This window comes from Meles meles, chromosome X (assembly GCF_922984935.1).
Source record: "Meles meles chromosome X, mMelMel3.1 paternal haplotype, whole genome shotgun sequence".
NCBI classification, from domain to species: domain Eukaryota; kingdom Metazoa; phylum Chordata; class Mammalia; order Carnivora; family Mustelidae; genus Meles; species Meles meles.
Window position 1 is genome coordinate 60,059,575 of NC_060087.1, and position 25,379 is coordinate 60,084,953.

General features: G+C 55.4%; 1 protein-coding gene across 10 annotated transcripts; it reads left to right on the top strand.

The window, feature by feature from the left end:
* Positions 1-1,652: 1,652 nt before the first annotated feature.
* MED12 (mediator complex subunit 12) lies at positions 1,653-23,509 on the top strand. 10 transcript variants are annotated; one of them, XM_045995080.1, is made up of 45 exons: positions 1,653-1,950; positions 2,528-2,632; positions 2,837-3,028; positions 3,165-3,324; positions 3,838-4,019; positions 4,200-4,310; positions 4,435-4,689; positions 5,040-5,186; positions 5,535-5,634; positions 5,758-5,894; positions 6,113-6,244; positions 6,605-6,731; positions 7,177-7,406; positions 7,770-7,850; positions 7,984-8,154; positions 8,359-8,503; positions 8,670-8,720; positions 9,054-9,172; positions 9,359-9,502; positions 9,981-10,144; positions 10,367-10,498; positions 10,922-11,149; positions 11,325-11,469; positions 11,653-11,773; positions 12,131-12,232; positions 12,342-12,455; positions 12,708-12,883; positions 13,064-13,243; positions 14,593-14,664; positions 15,119-15,252; positions 15,415-15,576; positions 16,048-16,159; positions 16,325-16,414; positions 16,923-17,032; positions 17,210-17,345; positions 17,612-17,773; positions 18,774-19,148; positions 19,410-19,560; positions 19,706-19,899; positions 20,077-20,154; positions 20,261-20,478; positions 22,040-22,277; positions 22,569-22,712; positions 22,918-22,999; positions 23,234-23,509. In XM_045995080.1, the coding sequence occupies exons 1-45, from the start codon at positions 1,852-1,854 to the stop codon at positions 23,275-23,277; spliced, it is 6,552 nt and encodes a 2,183-aa protein (XP_045851036.1). In that variant the 5' UTR covers positions 1,653-1,851; the 3' UTR covers positions 23,278-23,509. The 10 variants fall into 10 exon arrangements, with proteins under 10 accessions (XP_045851036.1, XP_045851034.1, XP_045851035.1 ...); XM_045995078.1 differs by lacking the exons at positions 22,569-22,712; positions 22,918-22,999; positions 23,234-23,509 and having other exon boundaries at positions 12,330-12,455; positions 19,706-19,908; positions 20,261-20,315; positions 20,391-20,478; positions 22,040-22,304; XM_045995079.1 differs by lacking the exons at positions 22,569-22,712; positions 22,918-22,999; positions 23,234-23,509 and having other exon boundaries at positions 19,706-19,908; positions 20,261-20,315; positions 20,391-20,478; positions 22,040-22,304.
* The last annotated feature ends 1,870 nt before the right edge of the window (positions 23,510-25,379 follow it).

Below are 25,379 nucleotides of genomic sequence, written 5' to 3' on the forward strand. Positions count from 1 at the left end.
GTGCTAAATCAGCCTTTTCTTCCCTCTAGCCATGATTATTCCTCGAACCCACTAACTGGCCTTTCTTTTTTTCTGTCTTTCCTTGAGAGACAGGGAGCAGAGAGAGAATTTTTTCATGATCTTGAGATCATGACCTGAGCCAAAATCAAGAGTCAGATGCTTAACTGACTGAGCCATCCAGGTGTCCCCTGGCCAGTCTTTCTTTCTTATATTTTATTTATTTATTTGAGAGAGAGGGAGAGCAAGAGTGTGGACGGGGAGAGGAGGAAGGGACAGAGGGAGAAGGAGAAGAAGACTTGCCTGCTGAGCAGTGAGCCCGACTCAGGGATCGATCCTAGGATCCTGGGATCATGACCTGAGCCAAAGGCAAAGGCTGAACCTACTGAGCCACCCAGGAGCCCCTGGCCTTCCTTTCTAAAGGCCCCTGGTCTCAAACCCATTCTTTGTCTTATTGCCAGATTTATCTTTCCCCAAACACAGAGCTGATTGGAGACACTTTGTAAAAATTGTTTATTCGGCAAACATTTACTGAGTCTTAAAAATGTGCCAGGCACTGTGCTTACGTTCTAACCCGCCCTAATGTTCTGTGGGTTACAGTTCCTTAGGGTTGGCTCAAATGTTACCTTCTCCAATATGTTTTCCTCTCCCCAATCAGAATTAATCTGTCTTCCCCCTGTGATTCAATAGCATTTTGCCAGTGTTATTTTTGCCATTTGCTAATTTTATTAGTTTTTAATTTATCATTATCTGTTAACTTTTATTACAGCACTCCATCTTTTCTCTAAAGAGAAATTTCTCTGAAGAGCAGTGGCATCACAGAAAGTGTACTGCCCCTTGAGTCCAGAAAAAAAAATCTTAGCCTCAGCTCTGTTTCTCAGTACCTGAATGACATGGGGCAAGTGAACTTCCACTCTTTGAAAATTAGCTTCCTCATCCACAAAATGGAGACGATTATAATCTCTAACTCATGGGGCTGTTTGCAGGTTAAAGGAGGTGATGTCTGGAAAGCATCTGACACTTGGGTGCCTCTTTCCAAGCGGGAGTTCATGGACACTTGGGGGATACACTGTTGACCTTTAGGGGCTCTAAGAATTTCCCTGGAAAGTATGTAACATTTTGTTTGCTTCTGTAACTTTCCCGGGAAGGCCCATAACTCCTATCAGCATCTTAAAGGGGCTGTGAATGGAAAAACGGATACGAACCTTCCCGTCATACCGTAAAGACCTTGAGGGATTAGGGCTGGCCTTTCAGGGGTTTAATGGGTGCTTTCTTATGCAGACCGTTTCTAATCCTCACAATAGCCCTTTGAAGGAGGTGACAGTACACCCATTTTTCAGATGCAGAAACTCAGAAAGGAAGAAGCAGTTTAGGGTAAAAGGCAGAGTACCAACCGAGGCAAATACCCTTGAGCCCCGATTCCAGCCCAAGAACCGAGCCAGCCACTGGCGACCCAGTTGGAGCTTAGCGCTCGGCGCCACGGCTGCCTCCCGCCTTGCGGGGTCGTACCCTCACCCATCCCCTGGCCACACCAGACCGCTCGAGACCGTGTCGCAGACACTTGGCAAGCGAAATCGATCTTCAGAAGCCTCGCGGGCCCTAACGCTCGGCGGCCGCGGAGCTCCGCCCCACGCCGGGCTCGGCCCCGCCCCCGCTGCGGTCGGTATTGTCCGACGGTTCCCGGCGTCCCTCGGTTCCCCTCGGTAGTTTCCGGCAACGATCGAGTTTCTAACGTGCCCCCTGTTGTCTCTCGGTTGCCGTCCTCGCAACCGCCACCCCCCCTTGTCGGTTCCCTCTCCCCCTCCCCCCTCAGCCGGCCCCGGCTGGCGCCTCTGGCGCTACGGGCTGGGCAAGATGGCGGCCTTCGGGATCTTGAGCTACGAACACCGGCCCCTGAAGCGGCCGCGGCTGGGCCCTCCTGATGTGTACCCTCAAGATCCCAAACAGAAGGAGGTGCGTTCAAAAAATCGGGGCTCTCACGGGGCCTGAGGCAAGCGATCGGCAGACGAGGAAGCACTGATGGTTTGGTGAGGGGGGGGCGGGGCGGTTTGGTAGGAGCCAAAGTCCCAAAAGGGGTAAGAATAAAGTGGGCTGGTGTGGGAGAGTGGGCCTGGGGGGAGGGGACTTCCCGGGTGTGAATAAGGAATGATGTAGGGGCCACGCTGGAGGCGCCCCTCTCCACACACACACACACACACACACACACACACACACACCTCAGAAAGTTGTCTGAGGCAGCTTGGTGAGCTGCGGCTGCTTGTGAGCTTGTAAGGAAGAGTGATGTTGAATGAGCTCTGGGTGGCTGGAAATCTTAGTGACTGTGGGGGTGAGGGTGGGGTCCAAATGAATATAAGGGCCTAGCTTTAAATAACAATCTGTTCTACTCAGAATCCTCCTCCTACCTCTCCACCCTACTGCTCCTCCCCCCCCCCCCCCCCCCCCCCCCGTTGTTTCCTTCTCTTCTGCCCTCCTCTCTCACCACCACCACCCCGGGATGAGGGGGAGCTAAAATGTCGTTTTCCTGCCTCAGGATGAACTGACGGCCTTGAATGTAAAACAAGGTTTCAATAACCAGCCTGCTGTCTCTGGGGATGAACATGGCAGTGCCAAGAACGTCAACTTCAATCCTGCCAAGGTGAGACAACCCTGCCAGGCTGAAGGAAAAGGCTGGGACTGAGAGGGAGCAAAGGCCCTGGGTTGGGAAGACCTAAAGGGACGACCTGAATGGCTTGACTTTTCCTTCATAACCCAATGCTGCCACACTGGTATTAGCCCTTCAGAGGCACGACCACCTCTCTGCCTCTTCTTCCCATCCTGAGGTGTAGTTCTCTTCCCTCAGATCAGTTCCAACTTCAGCAGCATTATCGCAGAGAAGTTACGTTGTAACACCCTCCCTGACACCGGTCGCAGGAAGCCCCAAGTGAACCAGAAGGACAACTTCTGGCTGGTGACTGCACGATCCCAGAGTGCCATTAACACCTGGTTCACTGACCTGGCTGGCACCAAGCCACTCACACAACTCGCCAAAAAGGTGAGGTGCTGCTTCCTGGTCTCCAGGCCAAGGTGGGGAACATGGGTATGAAGTACTCTGCTATCCCCAGATGAAGTTACATGGGTACCAACTCGTGGCAGTGGTAGAAGTCTCACTATTTGTGATGTCTGTACAGGTCCCCATTTTCAGTAAAAAGGAAGAAGTGTTTGGGTACTTAGCCAAATACACAGTGCCTGTGATGCGGGCCGCCTGGCTCATTAAGATGACCTGTGCCTACTATGCAGCAATCAGTGAGACCAAGGTGAAGAAGAGACATGTCATTGACCCCTTCATGGGTGAGTAACTCCTGATACCAGGGGTCCCAGCACTGATTGCATCAAAGAATGATACAGATACCCTTGGACTTATTCTCCTTCCTTGTCTGTGTTCCTTGCTTCCGCTTATATCTTGCATTCACTCCGTTGGCAAACATTGCGTGTCTTGAGTATCTACTGTGTGCACTTACGGGGCTGTCAAGGTGACTGGTCCCTTACTCCCGCCCTTAGGATGCTTATAATCCAGTAGGGATGCTAAGGCATATGTACAAATCACGTAATTAGAGAAAGTACGTGTATGCGTGTGTGTGCGTGTGTGTGTCTCAGAAGAGATGGTGAAAGGCTTGAGCGGACAGAAATAATTATTTGGGGACACCTGGGAAGGCCATGGGCAGGTGGCATTGGACCAGAGCCTGAGAGGATGAATAGGATTTAGAAGGATGGTGATGGGGGGGTATAGGCGTGGGACGGGGACAGAAGATGTTCTAAGCTGAGGGATGGTGTAAAATAGCCCTTTCCCCACCTTTTCCCTAGAATGGACTCAGATCATCACCAAATACTTATGGGAGCAGCTGCAAAAGATGGCTGAATACTACCGGCCAGGGCCTGCAGGCAGCGGGGGCTGTGGTTCCACCATAGGGCCCTTGCCCCATGACGTAGAGGTGGCAATCCGGCAGTGGGACTACAATGAAAAGCTGGCCATGTTCATGTTTCAGGTAGGAAGAAGAGCCATGGGATGTGACGCCCAGGTGGTGCCTGGTCTCACATTCCACCAGTGCAGGACAGAATCCACCTGCCAGCTTGCCCCAGCTGTGCTTCTCTTCCTCCTTTGATTTACCTTATTGCTAATAGTCCCCAAGGAAACTAATACTCTTCCCACCTCCTTGGACCCATAGGATGGAATGCTGGACAGACATGAGTTCCTGACCTGGGTCCTTGAGTGTTTCGAGAAAATCCGCCCTGGAGAGGACGAGTTGCTTAAACTGCTGCTGCCCCTGCTGCTGCGAGTAAGGCCTGGGGTTTGTGGGGGGCGGAGAGTTGGGGGATCTAGGGAGGATCAGAGGAGAAAGAAAATGTGGATGCCATGTCCCGTGGGGAGAACTGGGGGTCTTGATGGGCATATCTTCACAGTACTCGGGGGAATTCGTTCAGTCTGCATACCTCTCCCGCCGCCTTGCCTACTTCTGTACCCGGAGACTGGCTTTGCAACTGGATGGCGTGAGCAGTCACTCATCTCACGTTATGTCCGCTCAGTCAACAAGCACACTGCCCACCACCCCGGCTCCTCAGCCCCCAACCAGCAGCACAACCTCTACACCCTTTAGTGACCTGTTGATGTGCCCTCAGCACCGGCCCCTGGTTTTTGGCCTCAGCTGTATCCTTCAGGTGGGTACTGGCTGGGCCCAGGGAAGCATTAAGAAGCATCCAGAGAAGGCTTGGATGCCCGTCCTGGAGAATGGGGGTGATTCTCAGTGGGAGAAGGGAGTAGGCACTGAGTACTTGCTTGGAGATTGTTGCTTCTCACTCCTGGAGCATTAGTTCCTTTCTAGGACTCCACTAGGCCCAGAGCAAAAGGAGGGGATGAGGGGAGAGGCTCAGAGCTCAGAGACAGAGTGGTGCTATGCCAGGGACTCAGAATGACGTTGGACCAGAAAGCTCAGGCTGGGGTCTTACAGTGGGGCTCTAGAGAGGGAGCCATGGGAACAGAGCCTGACCCAGTTGTTCCTGTGTGGCAGACCATCCTCCTGTGCTGTCCCAGCGCCCTGGTTTGGCACTACTCACTGACCGATAGCCGCATTAAAACCGGCTCACCACTCGACCACCTGCCTATTGCCCCCTCCAACCTGCCCATGCCAGAGGGCAACAGTGCCTTTACTCAGCAGGTAAGTCCCACGAGGAGCCAGCGTGGTGCCCCTGGATTGAGATGGGAAGCTGGACTGCTTTTTCAGAAATAGCAACTTAGAGGGGCGCCTGGGTGGCTCAGTCAGTTACATGTCTGCCTTAGGCTTGGGTCGTGACCCCAGGGTTCCTGGATCGAACCCTGTGCCTGAGCTTCTGCTCAGCAAGGAGTCTGCTTCTTCCTCTCCCTCTGCCTCTCCCTCTATCTGTCAAAAAAGAAAAAAAGGAAATAGTGACTTGGGGACTGGTACAGTCCTTTGTGCCTAAGCCCTGGCCTTCTGTACGCCTTGGTTATCCTTAATTAAAGAACTCCCCCTTTTTCTATACCGCAGGTCCGTGCAAAGTTGCGCGAGATTGAGCAGCAGATCAAGGAGCGAGGACAGGCAGTTGAGGTTCGCTGGTCTTTTGATAAGTGCCAGGAAGCTACTGCAGGTGGGTGCCAGAGGACAGAGAGTAGAAGGATATTTGAAGAAGGGATGGTAAGGACCTAGCGATCTGTGAGTCAGAACACACTGGGCTTCCTGTTAAGTCCCCTTTCCCACTTTTCCTCCCGAGGCTTCACCATTGGACGGGTGCTCCATACTTTGGAAGTGTTGGACAGCCACAGTTTTGAGCGCTCTGACTTCAGCAACTCTCTCGACTCCCTTTGTAACCGGATCTTTGGATTGGGCCCTAGCAAGGACGGGCACGAGGTAAGCAAGAAGGGGAACAGAAGGAGCCAAAAATGTGGCAAGAGCCACAGTACACCTGAGGGGAAGGCATGGCGAGGCATGGACACTGGGGATGTGTGAAGAGACGATCTTCCTGGGCATGGGCTGTTTAAAGATGGGGTCCAGTCTTGAAGAAAGCAGAGCGTGGTACTTTATCCCCAACCCTGTCCTGTTCACCCCCGTCTTCCTTGGGTCTCCAGATCTCTTCGGATGATGACGCCGTGGTGTCACTACTATGTGAATGGGCGGTGAGCTGCAAGCGTTCTGGTCGGCATCGTGCTATGGTGGTGGCCAAGCTGCTGGAGAAGAGACAGGCTGAGATTGAGGCCGAGGTCAGGGGGCAGAGATAAGCAAATGTGGTTGGCCAATGGGGCAGTGGCGGCTGGGATTGGAGAAGGATGGAGCTGAGTAGCAGACCCCAAGTTCAAGTTGTGAGAATACAGAAGGGGTACGGACCGTAAAGGGAAAGTTGAGGACCTAAGGCAACAGTAGGAAGGAGTATATCAGTGTTGGAGTTAGGGAGGCAGGCAGGGCTTCAGTTGGGAGGCGGTAAAGAAAATGGAGGTTCAAGTGGGGATGGAAGCAAAGGGCTTGGCGGTGGAGGCGAAGCAGGCGGCAGTTGAAGCATCATGCGTGGAGAGGTGAAGAAGCTGGCCCAGACCGATGCTGGGGTTTCTTCTCTCATCTTGTAGCGCTGTGGAGAATCAGAAGCCGCAGATGAGAAGGGTTCCATTGCCTCTGGCTCCCTTTCTGCTCCTAGTGCTCCCATTTTCCAGGATGTCCTCCTGCAGTTTCTGGATACCCAGGCTCCCATGCTGAGTATGGACCCCTGCCACCCTCCGCCTCTCTCCGCCGAGACTCGGTTACGCGCCACTGTCCCTGGGGAGCGTAGTGAAGGGCTTTCTGGTGTCTATTTCTCTCTTGGGCTCTATGCAGACTGAGTTTGGGGTATAATTCCAGCCTCTGATCATCTTACGGTTGAACAGAATAAAGGAATAAGGAGAAGAATAAATACAAGAACCCACACCAGAAGCGTTCTCACACATAAATAGCAGCAAGGATGCTCTCTTTCTTTCCGAGATGGGGTGTGGGGCAGGAGGGGGGTGAGCTGACTGTACTCTGTCCCTCGGGTTTGGGGTTGGGTCGTTCCTCGTCTTGCCCACCTCAGGTACTCTAGGAACACTGTGCCTCAGGTGTGCTTCTCTCCCTTGCTGCCCGTGTCCTGTGCTCTCTTAAACCCTCTTTTCTCATTCCCTCCATGCAGCAGACCCCCGAAGTGAGAGTGAGCGAGTGGAGTTTTTTAACCTGGTCCTGTTGTTCTGTGAACTAATCCGACATGACGTTTTCTCCCACAACATGTACACTTGCACCCTCATCTCCCGAGGGGACCTCGCCTTTGGAGCCCCTGGCCCCCGGCCCCCATCTCCCTTTGACGACCCTGCTGATGACTCGGAACGCAAGGAGGCTGAGGGCAGCAGCAGTAGCAAGCTTGAGGTGAGCAGACCTCATCTTGCCCTCGCTACCTCCTTCAGACATTCCCAGACTCCTGGCTCTCAGAGTCCTCCAGGTATCCCTTCCCCGATAAGGGGATGGTATGGACTTGGCGCTTTGGGGCTGGCCCAGCCCTCTCACATCCCTTGTTGGCATTTGCTCCTCACAATGGGATGAGGGGCTCTGATCCCCCTCTTTGAAGCTGAAGGGAACAAGGCACAAGGTGGGTATGGTCAAAGCTCGACTCCAGATCCGGTGCTTTTCCCAATACAGTCTCCTCCCTGTGACTTCGCCGTCCACCTTTCTAGGTGGTGGGGAGCCAGTCCCTGGGGCTAAAGCAATTTGGCTTATATTCTGTGCCCTCAGGACCCAGGGCTCTCGGAGTCTATGGACATTGACCCTAGTTCCAGCGTGCTCTTCGAGGACATGGAGAAGCCTGATTTCTCAGTAAGTTTGATCCCAGTGTGGAAGAAAGAATCCAGCTCCCGTGGTCCTCCCATTATGCCTCTCCGGGGAATTTCTTTATGCCCCTGACCCCCTTTTCACCCTCTAAACGTTCTGCCCTTTCGCCTTTTCTTAGTTGTTCTCCCCTACCATGCCCTGTGAGGGGAAGGGCAGTCCATCCCCTGAGAAACCAGATGTTGAGAAGGAAGTGAAGCCCCCTCCCAAGGAGAAGATAGAAGGGACCCTTGGGGTTCTTTATGATCAGCCACGGCACGTGCAGTATGCCACACACTTTCCCATCCCCCAGGTACTGTCCCCCAGCTCCTCGAGACCTCGGTTTTGAGCCGAGGTGTCTGTTCAAGGACTGTGCTGTGGGGTTGGAGCTGTGCTTGTGGGTGTGGTATGCTGGGAAGGGCCTGAGCACTGGGATGCTGAGGGTCATGGAGCATGCTTTTGAGAGGAGGAGGGAGCGAGACCCGTGCCAGCGTCTGATGGTGCTGCTGGCATGCAGGAGGAGTCATGCAGCCATGAGTGCAATCAGCGTTTGGTCGTACTGTTTGGGGTGGGAAAGCAGCGAGATGATGCCCGCCATGCCATCAAGAAAATTACCAAGGATATCCTGAAGGTTCTGAACCGCAAGGGGACAGCGGAAACTGGTGGGTTTGAGGCTCCTGAAACAGATCTCCCCCTAGGAGTGCCCTAGTCAGTGTCCCCTTCCCCAGCACAGGGAACCCCCAGTCATGTCCCCATGTCCTGTCTCTTGGAGTCTCCTGAGAGCTCTAGTCCTTTTGAAACTTCCCCCCTCATTCCCCCCCTCTGCAGACCAGCTTGCTCCTATTGTGCCTCTGAATCCTGGAGACCTGACATTCTTAGGTACCTCACAGTAAGCCCCATACTGCCCGCCCTCCCCCCTTCCCTCCCCCAACCTAGCACCTCCCTGTATGTATTCCTCTGAGGTCCACGTAGTCTGTGGTCCTCCAAACCTTTGCTTCACTGACCCCTTCCCTTCATCCCTCCCCCACCCCCTCCTCAACCCTCCCTTCCCTTCTCCCTTTCTCCCTCCCACCCTTCCTCCCTGCCTTCCTTCCCTGGTCCCTCCCTCCCCCCCCCACCCGACCCATAGCCTTCTCTCCATACCCCTCTCCCGACCCCCAGTCAACTAGTTCTCTTCCCTATCCGACTGCTCCCTTTCCACTGTCCCCTCAGGTGGGGAGGATGGGCAGAAGCGACGACGCAACCGGCCTGAAGCCTTCCCCACTGCTGAAGATATCTTTGCTAAGTTCCAGCACCTTTCACATTATGACCAGCACCAGGTCACGGCTCAGGTGTGGGCCTAGGTCCTGCCCTTTTCCCAACATTCTGCCAGCCTGCCCTGTTTTCCTTTCCTCTTCCTTCTCTCCCCGCTAGGCAGGCTAAGCCTCCTGGTCTCATCCCTGTCTACCATCTTCCTTTTCTTGCTTCCCTGGTTCTTTCTGCGTCTCTCCACTCCCGTCTCCCACTGCCCTTATTAGGTCTCCCGGAATGTTCTGGAACAGATCACAAGCTTTGCCCTTGGCATGTCATACCATTTGCCTCTGGTGCAGCATGTGCAGTTCATCTTCGACCTCATGGAATATTCACTCAGCATCAGTGGCCTCATCGACTTTGCCATTCAGGTGGGGAAGTTGGGGAGATGAGGGTGGAAGAAGGTGTTCGTGCTGTATGGGGTCCCCAAGTCGAGAGTTGGGCCTCAAGCCTGTGTCCTGGGCTACTTGGGATGGGCAGGAAAGCCAGCCCGGTGGGGGCTGGAGGGTCAGGTGGAACACGAGCTAAGAAGGCCCGGACTAGCTGCTCACGTGCTCCACGGGGAGGCCCAAGAGATAGATGAGAGCATTGGGTACGGACTGTCCTCCTGCGGTGGAGTTCATAAAACTGTATCCTAGAGACGGGTTAGATTTTCGATGTGGCTCATGGCATTAATAGAATAAAGGACAGTGGTGTATAGCAACAGGGCCCTTCTAGACTGAGACGGCTGCAGCGGGAACAGGCTCAGGCCTGTCTGGGCAGTTGCCTCATGGGAAGGGAGGTTATATGGAACACGGGCCTCTTCTCATCTCTCACCGCCCCCCAACACACACACACTTGCTCTGCCAGCTCCTGAACGAACTGAGCGTAGTCGAGGCTGAGCTTCTCCTCAAGTCCTCAGATCTGGTGGGCAGCTACACTACCAGTCTGTGCCTGTGCATCGTGGCCGTCCTGCGGCACTACCACGCGTGCCTCATCCTCAACCAGGACCAGATGGCCCAGGTCTTCGAGGGGTAAGTGGGGGCCACGGAATAACTGGGTGGCTCGGGGCTCTGGCGAGTGCCAGTGGAAGCGGGCCCCTGAAGGACACGGGGCTCTCGCCATGGCCAAGCCCCTGCCATTTGGGCAGGCAGGGGAGACTATTACCAAGAGCCTTGAACCTGTGTCCGGGGACCTTCATGCCTTGGCCGTGCACGTGGCTTACAGACCGTCTCAACCTTGCACCCTCGTGACAGGCTGTGTGGCGTAGTGAAGCATGGGATGAACCGGTCAGATGGCTCCTCGGCGGAACGCTGTATCCTTGCTTATCTGTATGATCTGTACACCTCCTGTAGCCATTTAAAGAGCAAATTTGGGGAGCTCTTCAGGTAAGAGAGGTGGGAGGTGAGGGTAGAGAGTGGGACCTTGGCCCATCTCCTTCCCATTACCACTCAACTCAGGAGCAGGGCACAGCCTAGGACCCCGCTGTCTCTGCCTGGCCATCTGGGAACTCTGTCCTTCATGTGTTCTTGGTTCTGGAGAGTAGGCCTGCCTCCTTCTCTTCCTTATCAGCCAGGCCTCCAGCCCATCTCCAAGGGGCCCACACTCCTCCTCCCAGCCTCCAGAGGCCTCCTGTGCCTTGTTCTCACTGGGTCCCTGTCCCGCCCACTCGGCTTGGTCCCATCTCCCTTTTGCTTGTCTCAGGGTCCCTGGTGCCTACCTTTTTCCCCCTCCTCTCCCCCTTCCCAACCATCTCTCTGCCTTGCCAGATCATCCCTGACACTGCCGTGTCCCTTCTCCCACCCTTGCAGCGACTTCTGCTCCAAGGTGAAAAACACCATCTACTGCAATGTGGAGCCCTCAGAATCCAACATGCGCTGGGCGCCCGAGTTCATGATTGACACTCTGGAGAACCCCGCAGCTCACACCTTCACCTACACGGGGCTAGGCAAGAGTCTTAGTGAGAACCCTGCTAACCGCTACAGCTTTGTCTGCAATGCCCTTATGCACGTCTGTGTGGGGCACCATGATCCCGATAGGTATGGGGCGTACTGAGTGGGGAACGGGCACCACGCTCCTGCCTGAGTTTGGGAGGGATGAGATGCCCGGGAGGTACGGCAACCTTGGTTACTGCTGGGTTGGAGATGAAAAGTTAATGAGTCTGAGGTTTTGTGGAACAAGGTTTTTCCTGAGGGCATTTGTACTTCTCCCCAGGGTGAATGACATCGCAATCCTGTGTGCGGAGCTGACAGGCTATTGCAAGTCACTGAGTGCTGAATGGCTAGGGGTCCTGAAGGCCTTGTGCTGCTCCTCTAACAATGGCACTTGTGGTTTCAACGACCTTCTTTGCAACGTAGATGTGAGACTTGGGCCAGGGTCTTGCTGGGGCATGGGACAGTTCCCAGGGCTTGGTGGGGAGGAGGTTGGTCCAGGTCGTTGAGGTCGCAGAGGGACAGAGGCCCACAGAACGGAGGCCAACCGCTTTAAGTTGGCAGCCACTCTGCGCACTGAGGTGGGATATCTTGGCTGCTTTTTCCTCCAGGTCAGTGACTTGTCTTTTCATGACTCCCTGGCTACTTTTGTTGCCATCCTCATCGCTCGGCAGTGTCTGCTCCTTGAGGATCTGATTCGCTGTGCTGCCATCCCTTCGCTCCTTAATGCCGGTGAATTGCCAATCCGTAACCCCTAGAATTTCTGGACCCTAAGTTTGACTAGACACCCGATGGCCACACACTCACTGTTCAGTGTGAGGCTCCCCAGTACCACCAGAGGCCCGTCCGGTGGGGTGGTGTGCCTCGGTCTGGGAGCGGCCTCATTCTAACCTGCCATTGGTGGCCCCGATCTTTCAATCTTCCCGTGCTTTGAACCTCCAAGAGACTCCCCTCGCACTGTAAGAGAGTTGGTTGCCCCACCTCTCTTCAGGCATTATCTTATCTCCTTTTGACTGACTTTGCCTTCCCTTGCAGCCCTTTGCCAACACCGTGTCCCTTCGCCCTGTCCAATATATATATTTTTTAAAGCTTGCAGTGAACAGGACTCTGAGCCAGGGGCCCGGCTTACCTGCCGCATCCTCCTCCACCTTTTCAAGACGCCACAACTCAATCCTTGCCAGTCGGATGGAAGTAAGTGACCCTGATCTGGGCCAGCCAGCAGTAGAAAATGTGGCTACCACTGCCGCCGCCCCCCCCCACTTTCTACTTTTGCTTCCCCTGACTTCAGCTCCCTCCCCAGACAAGCCTACAGTAGGAATCCGTTCCTCCTGTGACCGCCACCTGCTGGCTGCCTCCCAGAACCGCATAGTGGATGGAGCTGTGTTTGCTGTTCTCAAGGCTGTGTTTGTACTTGGTATGGGGATAGGAAGGGAGCGGTGCCAGACGTGTGTGTGGGGTGGAGTACCAGCTGAGCTACAGAGGACAGTCTTTCTCCCTCCTGAAGGTGGTCTCTCGGACCTCTGGGGAGGAGAGGCGGGAGGGAAGTGTATTTCTGTCCCCTAGGGCCAGATTTGGGGAGTTGCTGCCTCTGTGGGTCCGGGCTGGGTCTCTCCACTGTGTTCAGATCTCACTCTGCCCTTCCCTATCTGCCACCCGTGAACCACAGGGGATGCGGAACTGAAGGGTTCGGGCTTCACTGTGACAGGAGGAACAGAAGAACTTCCAGAGGAGGAGGGAGGAGGTGGCAGTGGCGGTCGGAGGCAGGGTGGCCGCAACATCTCTGTGGAGACAGCCAGTCTGGATGTCTATGCCAAGTACGTGCTGCGCAGCATCTGCCAACAGGTCAGTCTCACCTTCCCCCCAGGCCTCCTCGGTGCCTTTCTAGAGCATAGTCCTGTTTTCAGCTGTGATCACGCCACCTTCCCCCTACACATCATGGCCTTCGTCAACCCCCAGCCTGTCCCCCTTATCCCTCACCCGGCTCACTGGTTGCCCCAGTGCCCTGATGACCAGCTTCCTCAGGAATGGGTAGGAGAGCGTTGCCTTAAATCGCTGTGTGAGGACAGCAACGACCTGCAAGACCCTGTGCTGAGCAGCGCCCAGGCCCAGCGCCTCATGCAGCTCATCTGCTACCCCTACCGCCTGCTGGACAATGAGGACGGGGAGAACCCCCAGCGGCAGCGCATTAAACGCATTCTCCAGGTAGGCCAAGGTGATGGGGGTCTTGGAGGAACCAGGGGCCAGGGGGGCCCCAAGGCCCAGGGTGAAACCGTAGGAACCCTGAGAGAAGGAGAGGAGGATGGTCAAGGAGGAAGACGGACAAGGATGTGGGCAAAAGGTGGTGAGGGAAACAGCTCGGACATGGGTTTAGAAGTCATGCCAACACGGTCTAGACCCTAGAGTCAGCCAGTGGGTGAGGGTGCGGCTGTCGGGAGTGGAACTGCAGCTCAGCAGTGCAAGGCCCAACACCTGGGAAGCCTAGTTCTGGGCCTTGCTTGTTGGGCATTTGCTGTCTGCTCAGTCCCCAATGGTGGGAGTACCCAATAGCTCCCAGTTATAGAGCGTCCATTTTGTGCTGAGTGTTGTGCACAGCACTCTGTGTTTGTCCACCTATTTAGTCTGTCCAACCCTGTAAAGGAGGTAGGGGTGTCTGTGTTTGACCAACGAGGACTCCCAGGCTTGAAGAGCCTAAGTGACTTGCCCAAGGTCACACAGCTAGTAAGCTTAGAGTCAGCATGTGAACCCAGGTGGGCTTGTGCTACGTGCCCTGCCCCCCGCATCCCCCCTTCGTCCCTGCTTGGCCACGCTGCTTCAGACATTAGGGTAACTGGAGGGAGGGTGGAGAAAGAGAGCCATCTGGAAGAGCTACAGGAACGAGGTCTTCTCAGCTCAGAGGAGATAATGTCACAGAGAGATTAACTCGCAGTAGTAGCCTTCAGGTTTAGAAAGGACTTTGAGCAGCTGGTTTAAAACAGGAGAAGCAGTCTTCGACTTTAACATCAAGAATTTAGGGTAAGCGTTAGGGAGAACTCACCTCTGCAAAGGAATGTGAGGCCATGGAACAGGAGACCAGGGAAAGGTGAAGTTTTCCTGAACCGCTTTTATTTATTTATTTTTAAAGATTTTATTTATTTATTTGTCAGAGAGAGAGAGCATGCGCGCGCGCATGCACGCGTGCAAGAGAGTGAGCACAGGCGAACAGAGTGGCAGGCCGAGGCAGAGGGCTAAGCAGGCTCCCTGCTGAGCAAGGAGCCTGATGTGGGACTCAGTCCCAGGATGCTGGGATCATGACCTGAGCCAAAGGCAGCCGCTTAACCAACTGAGCCACCCAGGCGTCCCCTGAACTGCTTTTAAAATAGGGTGGATTTTCAACCCTTTTGGGTCGTGTCAGTGGAGGCTTTCCTAAGGAGAAGGACACGGAGGTTCCTTTCAGACCTGTAGGCTTATGTGTTTCAAGGTTACAAGAGGTCAGGAACTGCTCTTGGGGTGGTGAGTGGCTGGGACCGGGGGACATGTTGATGATGAGCTTGGGAGCGGTGTCTCTGTCACAGAACTTGGACCAGTGGACAATGCGCCAGTCGTCTTTGGAGCTGCAGCTCATGATCAAGCAGACCCCTAACAATGTGAGTGGTGCCCGGCCCTCTCTTTCCCATGCCCACTTCCAGTTCCACATGCCTCACGAGGGTGGGTCACCACAGAAGAACCCACGTCCTGCCCTCGGGTTCTTGGGCTGAGAGAGAAGAGAGGACAGGAAGATGGCAGACACGTGGGGCTGAGGAATAGGGAGGTGGACTGGGAGAGCTGGGGCTCTGCGCCGTGGGGGAAGGTTGGCGATGGTGGCAGAGGCTGATTCTATGGTCATGATGGTGAGGAGGTGTTCGAGGAGAAGATAGTGGGGAATTGGAGAAATGGGGAGGTGCTGGAGGGCACAGCTCCTGGCAGAGTTCTCTCTCCCTCCTCTCATTACCCTCCAGATGCCTTTCTCCACCCCCATTTCCTACATCTCCTACCATCTGTTTTCCTTCACCCCCAGTTACCTAGTTAGTACCCCATGTGCCTTTCATCCCCCTGCCCCAGGAGATGAACTCCCTCTTAGAGAACATCGCCAAGGCCACAATCGAGGTTTTCCAGCAGTCAGCAGAGACGGGGTCTTCTTCTGGAAGCACTGCCAGCAACATGCCCAGCAGCAGCAAGACCAAGCCAGTGCTCAGGTTGGGGAGAAATGTGTTCAGACCCCTTATGAGTTGTTCTGCTAGCGTAAATGATTTCACGCTCACAGAGGTTCTAGGTCTGTCCGTCAGGTGAGGGGAGGAGGGGTGCTTCCACCCTGGCCTGGCTCCTTTGGGACACTATGTGCTCTGTCTGTCCTCCAGCTCTCTAGAGCGCTCTGGTGTGTGGCTGGTGGCCCCCCTCATTGCTAAACTGCCCACCTCAGTCCAGGGGCATGTGTTAAAGGCAGCCGGGGAGGAACTGGAGAAGGGTCAGCACCTGGGTTCCTCTTCCCGCAAAGAACGTGACCGACAAAAGCAGAAGAGGTAAAGTGGCTGTGGAGGGGACCAGGATTAAGGGGTAGAAAGGAGAGGACACAGGGCCAGGGAAGAAGAAAAGTTGGGACACGGGTGGGGATGAGAAATCATAGGAAAGTGGAAAATTGGAGGGTAAGAGTGGGCACAGTTGAGCAAGAGGCTAGATCTTTTTTGGTTGATTTTTTTTTTTATTTGAGAGAGAGAGAGAGAGATAGCAAGAGAGAGCACAAGGTGGGGGAGGAGAGGGAGAAGCAGACTCCCCGCTGAGCAGGGAGCTCCATGTGGGTCTTAATCCCAGGACCCTGGAATCATGACCTCAGCTGAAGGCAGACGCTTAACCTGACAGAGCGCTCCCAGGCACCCCAAGAGACTAGATCTTGAGAGAGTAGAGTCTGGGGCTTGGAATGATGAGATGGGCAGCTGCCTGATTCACATCTCATGGTCCTGTCCTTGTTCTTTTCCTCTTCCTCCCTTCTCTAGCATGTCCCTGTTGAGCCAGCAGCCATTCTTATCCCTGGTGCTGACATGTCTGAAAGGGCAGGATGAGCAGCGCGAGGGCCTTCTCACCTCCCTCTACAGCCAGGTGCACCAGGTACAGGCCCCTGGGCCACTGAGCTGGGCCGGAGGGCAAAAATGGGTGCCCCCGAGGCCACCATGTCCCCAGAACCTCCAGTACTTAATGGTCAACGCCTTGAGAGTTAGGGGATGGAAATGAGAAGATGCCGTGAGCTGGTCGTTACGCTTGTTTCTGTCTCAGATTGTGAATAACTGGCGGGACAACCAGTACTTAGATGATTGCAAACCAAAGCAGCTCATGCACGAGGCTCTCAAGCTGCGGCTCAACCTGGTGAGGGGGGTTCCGGGGAGAAGAAAGATGTGGGTGGGACTAGAACTGCTCCACAGAGATGTCTCCCCACTCTGGCGCTGGCCAGGGGTGGGGGCAGAGGGTGCTGAGATGGAGGGCCCAATTTCCACTGGGTCTTTGTACTGACCTGGCCCTCCTCAAGACGTGAGACCTAAAGTGGTTGAGGGTCTGGATCCTTGAAGAGACCCTGCCTCAGTACCCTAGATTCTGGCCGGGACCCTTGGAGCCCTGGAAACCCACTGTGGAATGTTGAGTGAAATCCTGGACATCCCTTAGTCCAGCTCCCATGGGTTCCTAAGTCAGGAGCCTGAGGCCCAGAGGGACCAAGAATGTAGTCACTGGCCTGGACTCACGTAGCAGATCCCGGGTCTGACTGGCACTTGGTGGGAGCTGGGTGAAGTGGCAGCCAGGCTGGGTTCTGCTGTGAGCTTTCCTGAAATGCCAGACTTGGCCCCTGAGCCATCTAACAGGCTCATTGTGGCCCTGGCAGGTGGGGGGCATGTTTGACACGGTGCAGCGCAGCACCCAGCAGACCACCGAGTGGGCCATGCTCCTTTTGGAGATCATCATCAGCGGCACTGTGGACATGCAGTCCAACAAGTAAAGTACCCCCACCCTCTGCCCTCAGTCTTGTGCCTGGGAGGTAGTCCCTTCCCCCATGCCAGGTGCAGGATGCCCTGTGGCTGGCGCAGCTCTCCCTACTTGGCTCCCACCTCGGGGCCACTGTCTGGCCTAGCCTCTTTCCTCTCCGGTTCTCTCCTGGTCTTCTCATCACAGTGAGCTCTTCACCACCGTGCTGGACATGCTGAGTGTGCTCATCAATGGGACCCTGGCCGCGGACATGTCTAGCATCTCTCAGGGCAGCATGGAGGAGAATAAACGTGCCTACATGAACCTGGTGAAGAAGCTACGGGTGAGCAGAGGAAGCGAGGGCACAGCTCTGGGGGCGGGGGATGGGGACTGGCCCCTTGGCTCCTGCTCCCCTGACCTTGCGCATGCTGTCTGACTTCGTTCCAGCCAGAGCCGCCTCCCCTCCACCTCCCCATCCACTTCTTGTTATCTGTACAGCGAGGGTTTACTGAGTGTCGTCATCGTGCCTGGTTCTCTGCTGTCCCCTGAGACTTCCCATCACTCCTTTGCTATGTCCTTGAACCCTTGCCTGTCTTCCTGTACCTGCAGAAAGAGCTGGGGGAACGCCAGTCAGACAGTCTGGAAAAAGTTCTCCAGCTGCTGCCACTGCCCAAGCCGACCCGAGATGTCATCACCTGTGAGCCGCAGGGCTCCCTCATTGACACCAAGGGCAACAAGATTGCAGGCTTCGATTCCATCTTCAAGAAGGAGGCATGTCCCCTTTTCCTCCCATCCCCTTTCCTATCTCAGCACCGATTCCCCCACACCCAGCTTTTCCGTCCTCTGGGCAAGAGCTCTCCCTGCCTGAACCTTGTTGCTACGATTGGCTTACCAGGCAGGGGAGTCCATGAGGCTCTGCTGGCAACAACCATCTCTGGGGTGTGGACCTGATCGCTGAACTTTTTTTTTTTTTTAACATTTCTGCACCCCATCTTGAGAATCTCATCCTCATTCATCTGTCTTTTCACCTCTACCCACCTACCCCCATCCGCACCCACCTTTGAACAGACCACCCATTTCTCAGCACCCTGTCCTCCTCCACCCTGGCCGGCACCCCACCCATCTGTCTGGCCAGGTGCTGGATCTCTGTTACCCTGCATTCACCCACGCCAGCGCCCCCATCTCTGCACAACTTTCCCCCGTCTCTGTCAGCTGCAGTGTTTGTTGAGTAACCTGGATGGCTGTGGAGAGCCGAGAGGGGGAGGGAAAAGACGAGGCAGAGTCTAAAATCCAGCCCAGTCATATGTACGCTGTCTTCATTCTTTTTCCTGGCCTGTTTGTCTGTCTTTCTGAGTCTTTCTCTCTCTCTCTCTGTCTCTGCCTGACTTTCTCCCTTGGCCCTTCTTTGTGTCTCTCTGCGCGCCTCTTTGTCTCTCTTCCTGTTTCTGTCTCTTTCTCTGCTTTTGCCTTTCAGTCTCTTCCTGCCTTCCTGTTGCTGTGTCTTCCTTTGAATGTTAGCATCTGTGTGTCCTTGCCCATCACCCTCTCCCCTCTGAACTCTGTCTGCTCTGAGCATGTAAGTATGTCGGTGTGCATGTGTGTTCGTGTCTCCCAGGAACTGACCCAGGCCTGGGTTTGTTTTTGTTTTTTTGGTTTGTTTTTTTTCCCATTTGATTGCCAACAGATCCTTCCCCCTCTCCTACAAGCCCTCGAGGTCTGTCTTCTGTTTTCCAAATCTCAGCAGCTCACTGTGTGTCGTTTTCTGGAGCAGGGTCTACAGGTTTCTACCAAACAAAAGATATCTCCCTGGGATCTTTTTGAGGGCTTGAAGCCATCTGCGCCACTGTCCTGGGGCTGGTTCGGAACAGTCCGGGTGGACCGGCGCGTGGCCCGAGGAGAGGAGCAGCAGCGCTTGCTGCTTTATCACACCCACCTGCGGCCCCGGCCCCGCGCCTATTACCTGGAGCCGCTCCCGCTGCCCCCGGAAGATGAGGAGCCCCCTGCTCCCACCTTGCTAGAGCCTGAGAAGAAGGCTCCAGAGCCCCCCAAAACTGACAAACCTGGGGCCGCTCCACCCAGTACTGAGGAACGCAAGAAGAAATCCACCAAGGGCAAGAAACGCAGCCAGCCACCTGCCAAGACAGAGGTTAGTGCTGCCCCCCAACACCCCCACCCATTATGCTCCCACAGCCTCTCTCTCTGCCCCTCCACCCCATGATTCTGTGCAGCTTCTGGTTTCTGGGGGGAGGGAGGGGGAGGGTGGGGAAGAGGTGCCATTAGAATGACAAAAATAAGTCACATAGAACTAGCTCCTCTGCAGCCCTGGACCCCCACCTTGCCCCACCTCTCCCCCACCCCCCCACCCAAGTTACGGTCCACTCACCTTCCTCCTCTGCTCTTCACGCAGGACTATGGAATGGGCCCGGGAAGGAGTGGGCCCTATGGTGTGACGGTGCCCCCAGACCTCTTGCACCACACTAACCCTGGTTCCATATCGCATCTGAGCTACAGGCAGGGCTCCATAGGCCTGTACACCCAGAACCAGCCACTCCCTGCAGGTGAGAGCCGGCCCCTAGGAAGGGGAGTTACCTGAGCATCTGATGGGACGATGTCCCATCCCTGAGGATGTGCCTATGACCGGGACACTGAGCGGGAACTCGAGGAATGGGGAGCCTGGAGAGGTCAGCCCTCTCCCCTTTCCAGGCGGCCCTCGCGTGGACCCGTACCGCCCTGTGCGGTTACCGATGCAGAAGCTGCCCACCCGACCACCTTACCCTGGAGTGCTGCCTGCAACCATGACGGGAGTCATGGGACTTGAACCCTCGTACAAGACCTCTGTGTACCGACAGCAGCAGCCCGCGGTGCCCCAAGGACAGCGCCTTCGCCAACAGCTCCAGGCAAAGATAGTGAGAGGGGCAGTAGGGAGGGCCGTCAGGGAGAGGGGCTTTGGGGGGTCATGAGACTGAGGAGATGCTTGGGATTTTCGCAAGGACTTGGCAGAGCGGGAGCTATGAGAACCAAGAGAGCAGGAAGTGTTTTCCTTAGTTTGAGTTTGTCTCCTTTTTCCCCTCTAGCAGAGTCAGGGGATGTTGGGACAGTCATCTGTCCATCAGATGACTCCCAGCTCTTCCTACGGTTTGCAGACCTCCCAGGTGAGGGCATGAGAGGGTGAGAAGGGGGTGGGGTGGAAGGGGCTTGAGGCCAGCCACCCTGTGCAGCCTTGGCCCTGACCCCCTCTCTCCTCTTCCTTCTCTCCAGGGCTATACTCCTTATGTTTCTCATGTGGGATTGCAGCAACACGCAGGCCCCGCAGGTACCATGGTGCCCCCCAGCTACTCCAGCCAGCCTTATCAGAGCACCCACCCTTCTACCAATCCTACTCTTGTAGATCCCACTCGTCACCTGCAACAGCGGCCCAGTGGCTATGTGCACCAGCAGGCCCCAACCTACGGACATGGGCTGACCTCCACTCAAAGGTACTACCCAAGGCATCTGCGTGTGGAAGGGGGCCGGGGGGGCTGTGAAGACACACCAGGCTGCAAGGACGCATCTGGCAGGTGGGGGAAGCCCGTGCCAGGAGGTGATGGGACTAGTCAGAACTTTCAGAGATGTGACGAATGCTTAGCTGGCCCCAGAACGCTGGAGCTGGAAGGGACCCCGGTGACCAGTAGGCTTCCGTCCCCTTGCCTGACATTTCTTGGAGGCCCTGAGAGGGGAAGGTCACTCCTCCCGCTATGATAAGGAAAGGTCTGGGGCTCTTAGATGTACTGCCTGGTAAGGAGTCATCCCGCCGGCAGCAGAGTAGTTCCATGCTGGAACGAACCAGCCACTCAGCCATTCTACCATGCCAAATGCTAGTCAGGCCTTTTAGGACTCGGGAACCACATCTTGAGGCTCTGCAGCTTGGGCTCTAGGACACCGGGGAGTGGAGCAGAGGAAAGCCCTCTCCTTAGAAGCATCAGTCAGCCACCCACTGTGTGGCCAGCACTCTGCTAGGACAGGGAGGGTGAGAAAAAGGTTTTAGAAAACACAGAGAATTTTTCGTCCAGTTGGGGAGAGGAGACTCACACAGAAGAGCATTTAAGGGTCACAGTGCTGTGAAGTAAATGGGAATTTAGAAAAGGTATGGGATGATGTCGTCGTGGGCCTGAGTCTTTAGAGGAAGTTTCACGAAGGAGGTGAGATTTGAGTTGGCCTTCAAAGGATAGCTGTAATTTGGATTGGTGGTGTGGAGGATGAGAAAAGGGAGTCCAGGTAGATGACAGAGTATGAACGAAGACGGGACCGGAGTGAGGAGGGTGACTTGGGGCCACAGGGGCAGGGGATGGGAAGAAGAGCGTGAGTAGCGTGTAAAATTCACACCAGAGCAGTAGCAGGAGACAGGTGGGGACGGGAGGGTGATACAGGGCTTCGAGCACTCTGTGCAGAGTTGAGACAGAGTCCCACAAAGGGCTCTTTTGATCAGGAAGGCCGTGTTGTGAGTCGATGTGTTGACAGATGAATATGGGAAGCAGGGATAGGACACGTGGGGAAGGAGATGGAAGACTTGAGAGGGAGGGTCTGGCTGGGAGGTAGCCTGTTGCTGTGCCGTACGTGGGAAGGCGTGAGAACAGGAGAACTCCGTGGTCTTTCCGATTCTGAAATGTTCCCCGGGGACCACCACCACCAATAGCAGAAAGCAGCTCGGTGGGTGCACTCTAGAACACCTGTTCTGTACTAAGACTGATTTTCATTCTTGTAAGAGAAAAGTGGTGAAAACAGAATTGGGAGATGTCTTTCCGTGAAGGTGATGAGCCCTTGAAATGGGGTGATGCCTTTGCCCCTTATTCTTCAACATAGCAATCTGTCAGAACCTAGACGGGCCCTCTGGTTAGTTCCAGGAGGAGTGAGTGAAGCAACTTGTTGAGGTTTCCTTCAGGTCAGGGATGGGGACTTCTCCTCCCCCTCCCTCCCCACCATCCCCCACTTTCCTACCTCCCACCCCACACCCCCATCCTGGGGACCAGGCTTTGACCTTCGGCCCACTGGTCTTGGCAGGTTTTCCCACCAGACCCTGCAGCAGGCCCCCATGATAGGTACCATGACTCCACTGAGCGCACAGGGCGTCCAGGCCGGCGTGCGATCGGCGTCCATCCTGCCCGAGCAGCAGCAGCAGCAGCAGCAGCAACAACAGCAGCAGCAGCAGCAGCAGCAGCAGCAGCAGCAGCAGCAGCAGCAACAGCAGCAGCAGCAACAGCAGTACCACATCCGGCAGCAGCAGCAGCAGATCCTGCGGGTGAAGCCCTAGGCCTTTTGGGGTCTGGGGACCCGGGAGGGGTGGGGTGGTCATTCTTTGGGGGTCTGATGCGGGTGATGGGGTGAGGTGGCACCGGCACTGGGGAGCATCCCCTGGCACTCAGTAGGGGCCCTAAAAGTTCCTGTCCTCCTCTTCCCCCTGCTGGCTTCCAGGGGGGCCTGTGGGAGTGCCCCGGGGAGTCCACGGCAGTGGGACGGGGGAGGGGGTGGTGGGGTGGGTGGTGGAGGGGGTCCCCTCCCTTCTGAGGCCCAGCACTCCTGATCCCAGCAGCAGCAGCAACAGCAGCAGCAGCAGCAACAACAGCAGCAGCAGCAGCAGCAACAGCAGCAGCAGCAGCAGCAGCAGCAGGCACACCAGCAGCAGCAGCAGCAGCAGGCAGCTCCTCCCCAACCCCAGCCCCAGTCCCAGCCCCAGGTAGCTGCTGGAGCACAGAGCCTGGCTCAGGGACGGTTGCCCAGGTTGGGCACACAGCCAGTAAACCGGGTTGGGCAGTTTTTTGGGGGGCAGGGGGTTAAGGTGGGAGGCAAGGCACAGCTCCCGAAAATGGGGTCAGGAGATGAGGATGGAGAACGAGGCAGAAAGTTCAAGGTCAGTCTTCCACTTCTGGTTTCTGCCTCAGTTCCAGCGCCAGGGACTTCAGCAGACACAGCAACAGCAACAGACAGCAGCTTTGGTCCGGCAGCTCCAACAACAGCTCTCCAGTAAGCCTGCCTTCCTCTTCACCGCCCCCCTCCCTGTGGGGGGAGAGCCCCAGGGACTGCATAATGGGGTGGGGAGTGGGGGTGGGGAGGAGCTCCCATGATTGCCTCAGGCCCAGGTCTTTGAGGGGAAGCCTGGCCTTCCCATCCCTTCCCTTGGTACCTGAATAGCCTTCCCCCTACATACCTACCTCCCTGCTTGGTCTCCCAGCCTGGATCATCTCTGGTTTTCCGCAGATACCCAGCCACAGCCCAGTACCAACATATTTGGACGCTACTGAGCCACCTGGAAGAACAGCTTGTGCCCTGGATGTGGCCCCACCCCTTCATCTTAATTCCTGGTCTCCTTTTCAGGCTAGCACCAGTAGTGGTTGGGGCTCTTCCCTCAGGCTCCATTTTTAATAAGTTTTTAGTATTTTTGTTAATGTGAGGCGTTGAGCTGTTGGGTTTTGTATATTATTTATATAGAGACCCCAGAGCTGTTGCACCCAATACACAGAGCTTCTTTGCAAAGGAAGTGTGTGACTTCTGCATGGCTGGCAAGGGTGGGCTCTGGGGAGAGTGCGGGGGGCTGGAGCAACCAACTGGTCAGAGCCTTTTGTCCCAGGTCCCATTCCCATCCCATCCCATTCCGATTCAACCCCCTATTTACCTTTTGTCCCCTTAGTTTCTGAGTTACAGTTGGATAGCTACTCTCCTCTCTTCTCCAACCTGGCAACATCTTGTCTAGATTTGGGCCATGAGTTTCTTAAGGGTGGCTTACCTTTTTAGCTAGACATTGCAGGTTCTTTGTAGCTTCTCTCCATGAGGGCTAGACCGCTGGGGTTGGGGAAGGGCCATGCGGCCCCAGGATTTGAGGGGAAAAAAATAAAAAAAATCCGTAGAACCTGGTTCTTCTGCCACCCATCCCACACGCTCACTGGGTTTTGAACAGGCTTCAGGATGGAGGTTGTAACAGACACTGCTTACCTTTTTTGCCACCTCACGTGCTCCGTGTCATGCACCAAGTGGCATCTTAGAGAACTTTTCCTGAGAGTCACATTTTTGGGATGAAAAACAGGCCTGCCATTGGCAAGTGTCCCCATCGAACTGGTGGTGGTGGAAGGCCCTAGGGGGAAGAGACACCCAGTAAGAGGGAGGACCCCTTTCTTCTCTCTGCGCCCTGTTGCTGGAACTGTTTGTTTTCACATGACCCACCTTGGCAGTGCCCCAGGATGACTGTTGCTCCCTCCCATCTTGCAATGGAGAATACTCGAAGCCGTTGCCCCAGATCGCATTGGGAACTGCGGTAGGGTCACTCGCAGCCCCTTTGCCTTCAGGTTTGGGGCATTAGATCTAAGGCTGTTCAGGAGGGCCAACTGGTTGACTACAAAGGAGTCTTCTGGTATGCCCAGCTAGGGCCGGAAGAGGACCAGCCTCAGCCTGGTGGCTGGGTGGAAGAGGGTAACAATCTGACAACTTCAGGGGAACATCCAAGCCATAGCTGCACTGGGTCACTGGCAAGTGTCAAGCATGCTGGTAAAACCAGGAGCATTGATCAATACCCAAGTTCTAAAAAATTTAAAAAAAAAGAATAAATAAAGCAAAATCCCACTTCAAGGTCCACGGCACCCTCACTCACATGGGACTCAGCAAGTTTCGGAGCCGTGTGCACAAGGAACAAAACCCTAGACAGGGTCCAGGCAGCCGTGACTGTGACAGAAGCTCGCTTCTGATCTGTTCTGTCCCAACACAAACACTCTGAGGAGCTGCAGGGTTGGGGACGCAGCTGGGATAAGGAACACTCTGAGGGACTCGGATCGGGGAGCAGGGGGTAAACAAAAGGGACAGGTGCACTACATACGGAAACACGAGACACAAAGTGGGATCTGGAGGGGAGAGCCTGAAATGGTGGGGCAACTGGCCTGCTGACAGTCTCAGTCTGACATGCCCTAGCAGCAGCAGAAAGGAACAACGTTGACCTTTAGAGAGAGTGACAGGAGGAGAGCCAAGTGCTCCCACCCTCCACTTCTGGCTGCTCAAGCTGCTGCGCCTGGTGCTGAGGAGGAGGGGAGAGGCGAGGGATGCTGAGCAAGGTGGAGGCTTGTCTTTTGTAGAGTATGACGGGGGGTTCCTGCAGGTGGTGCCTCAGTTTCTCCCTTTGTTTCAATGTTTCAAGCTTTGCAGGTAAAGTTAGAGCTAGCTGCCCTGGAAGATCACCTGTCTTGATTTGAGGGATGCGTGTGTGAGAGGGAGAGCGGGTGAGCCAAGCGTGCTTGAGCAGGGGAGGAACTGGGCCATGCCCCAGCACTTGAGCCATCTCTGGCACAAAAGGAGTTAATGGCAGGGACCGCGCCCCCCCGTGTCCGGGCACGCGCAGCGCGCCCCCTCGGTGCGCGGGCAC

Coding starts and splice junctions, on each gene's coding strand:
- MED12 (XM_045995080.1), top strand. CDS start 1,852: ATGGCGGCCTTCGGGATCTTGAGCTACGAACACCGGCCCCTGAAGCGG. Junction 7,407..7,769: donor GCAGCAGTAGCAAGCTTGAG/GTGAGCAGACCT, acceptor CTGTGCCCTCAG/GACCCAGGGCTCTCGGAGTC. Junction 11,774..12,130: donor CCCTTCGCTCCTTAATGCCG/GTGAATTGCCAA, acceptor TATTTTTTAAAG/CTTGCAGTGAACAGGACTCT.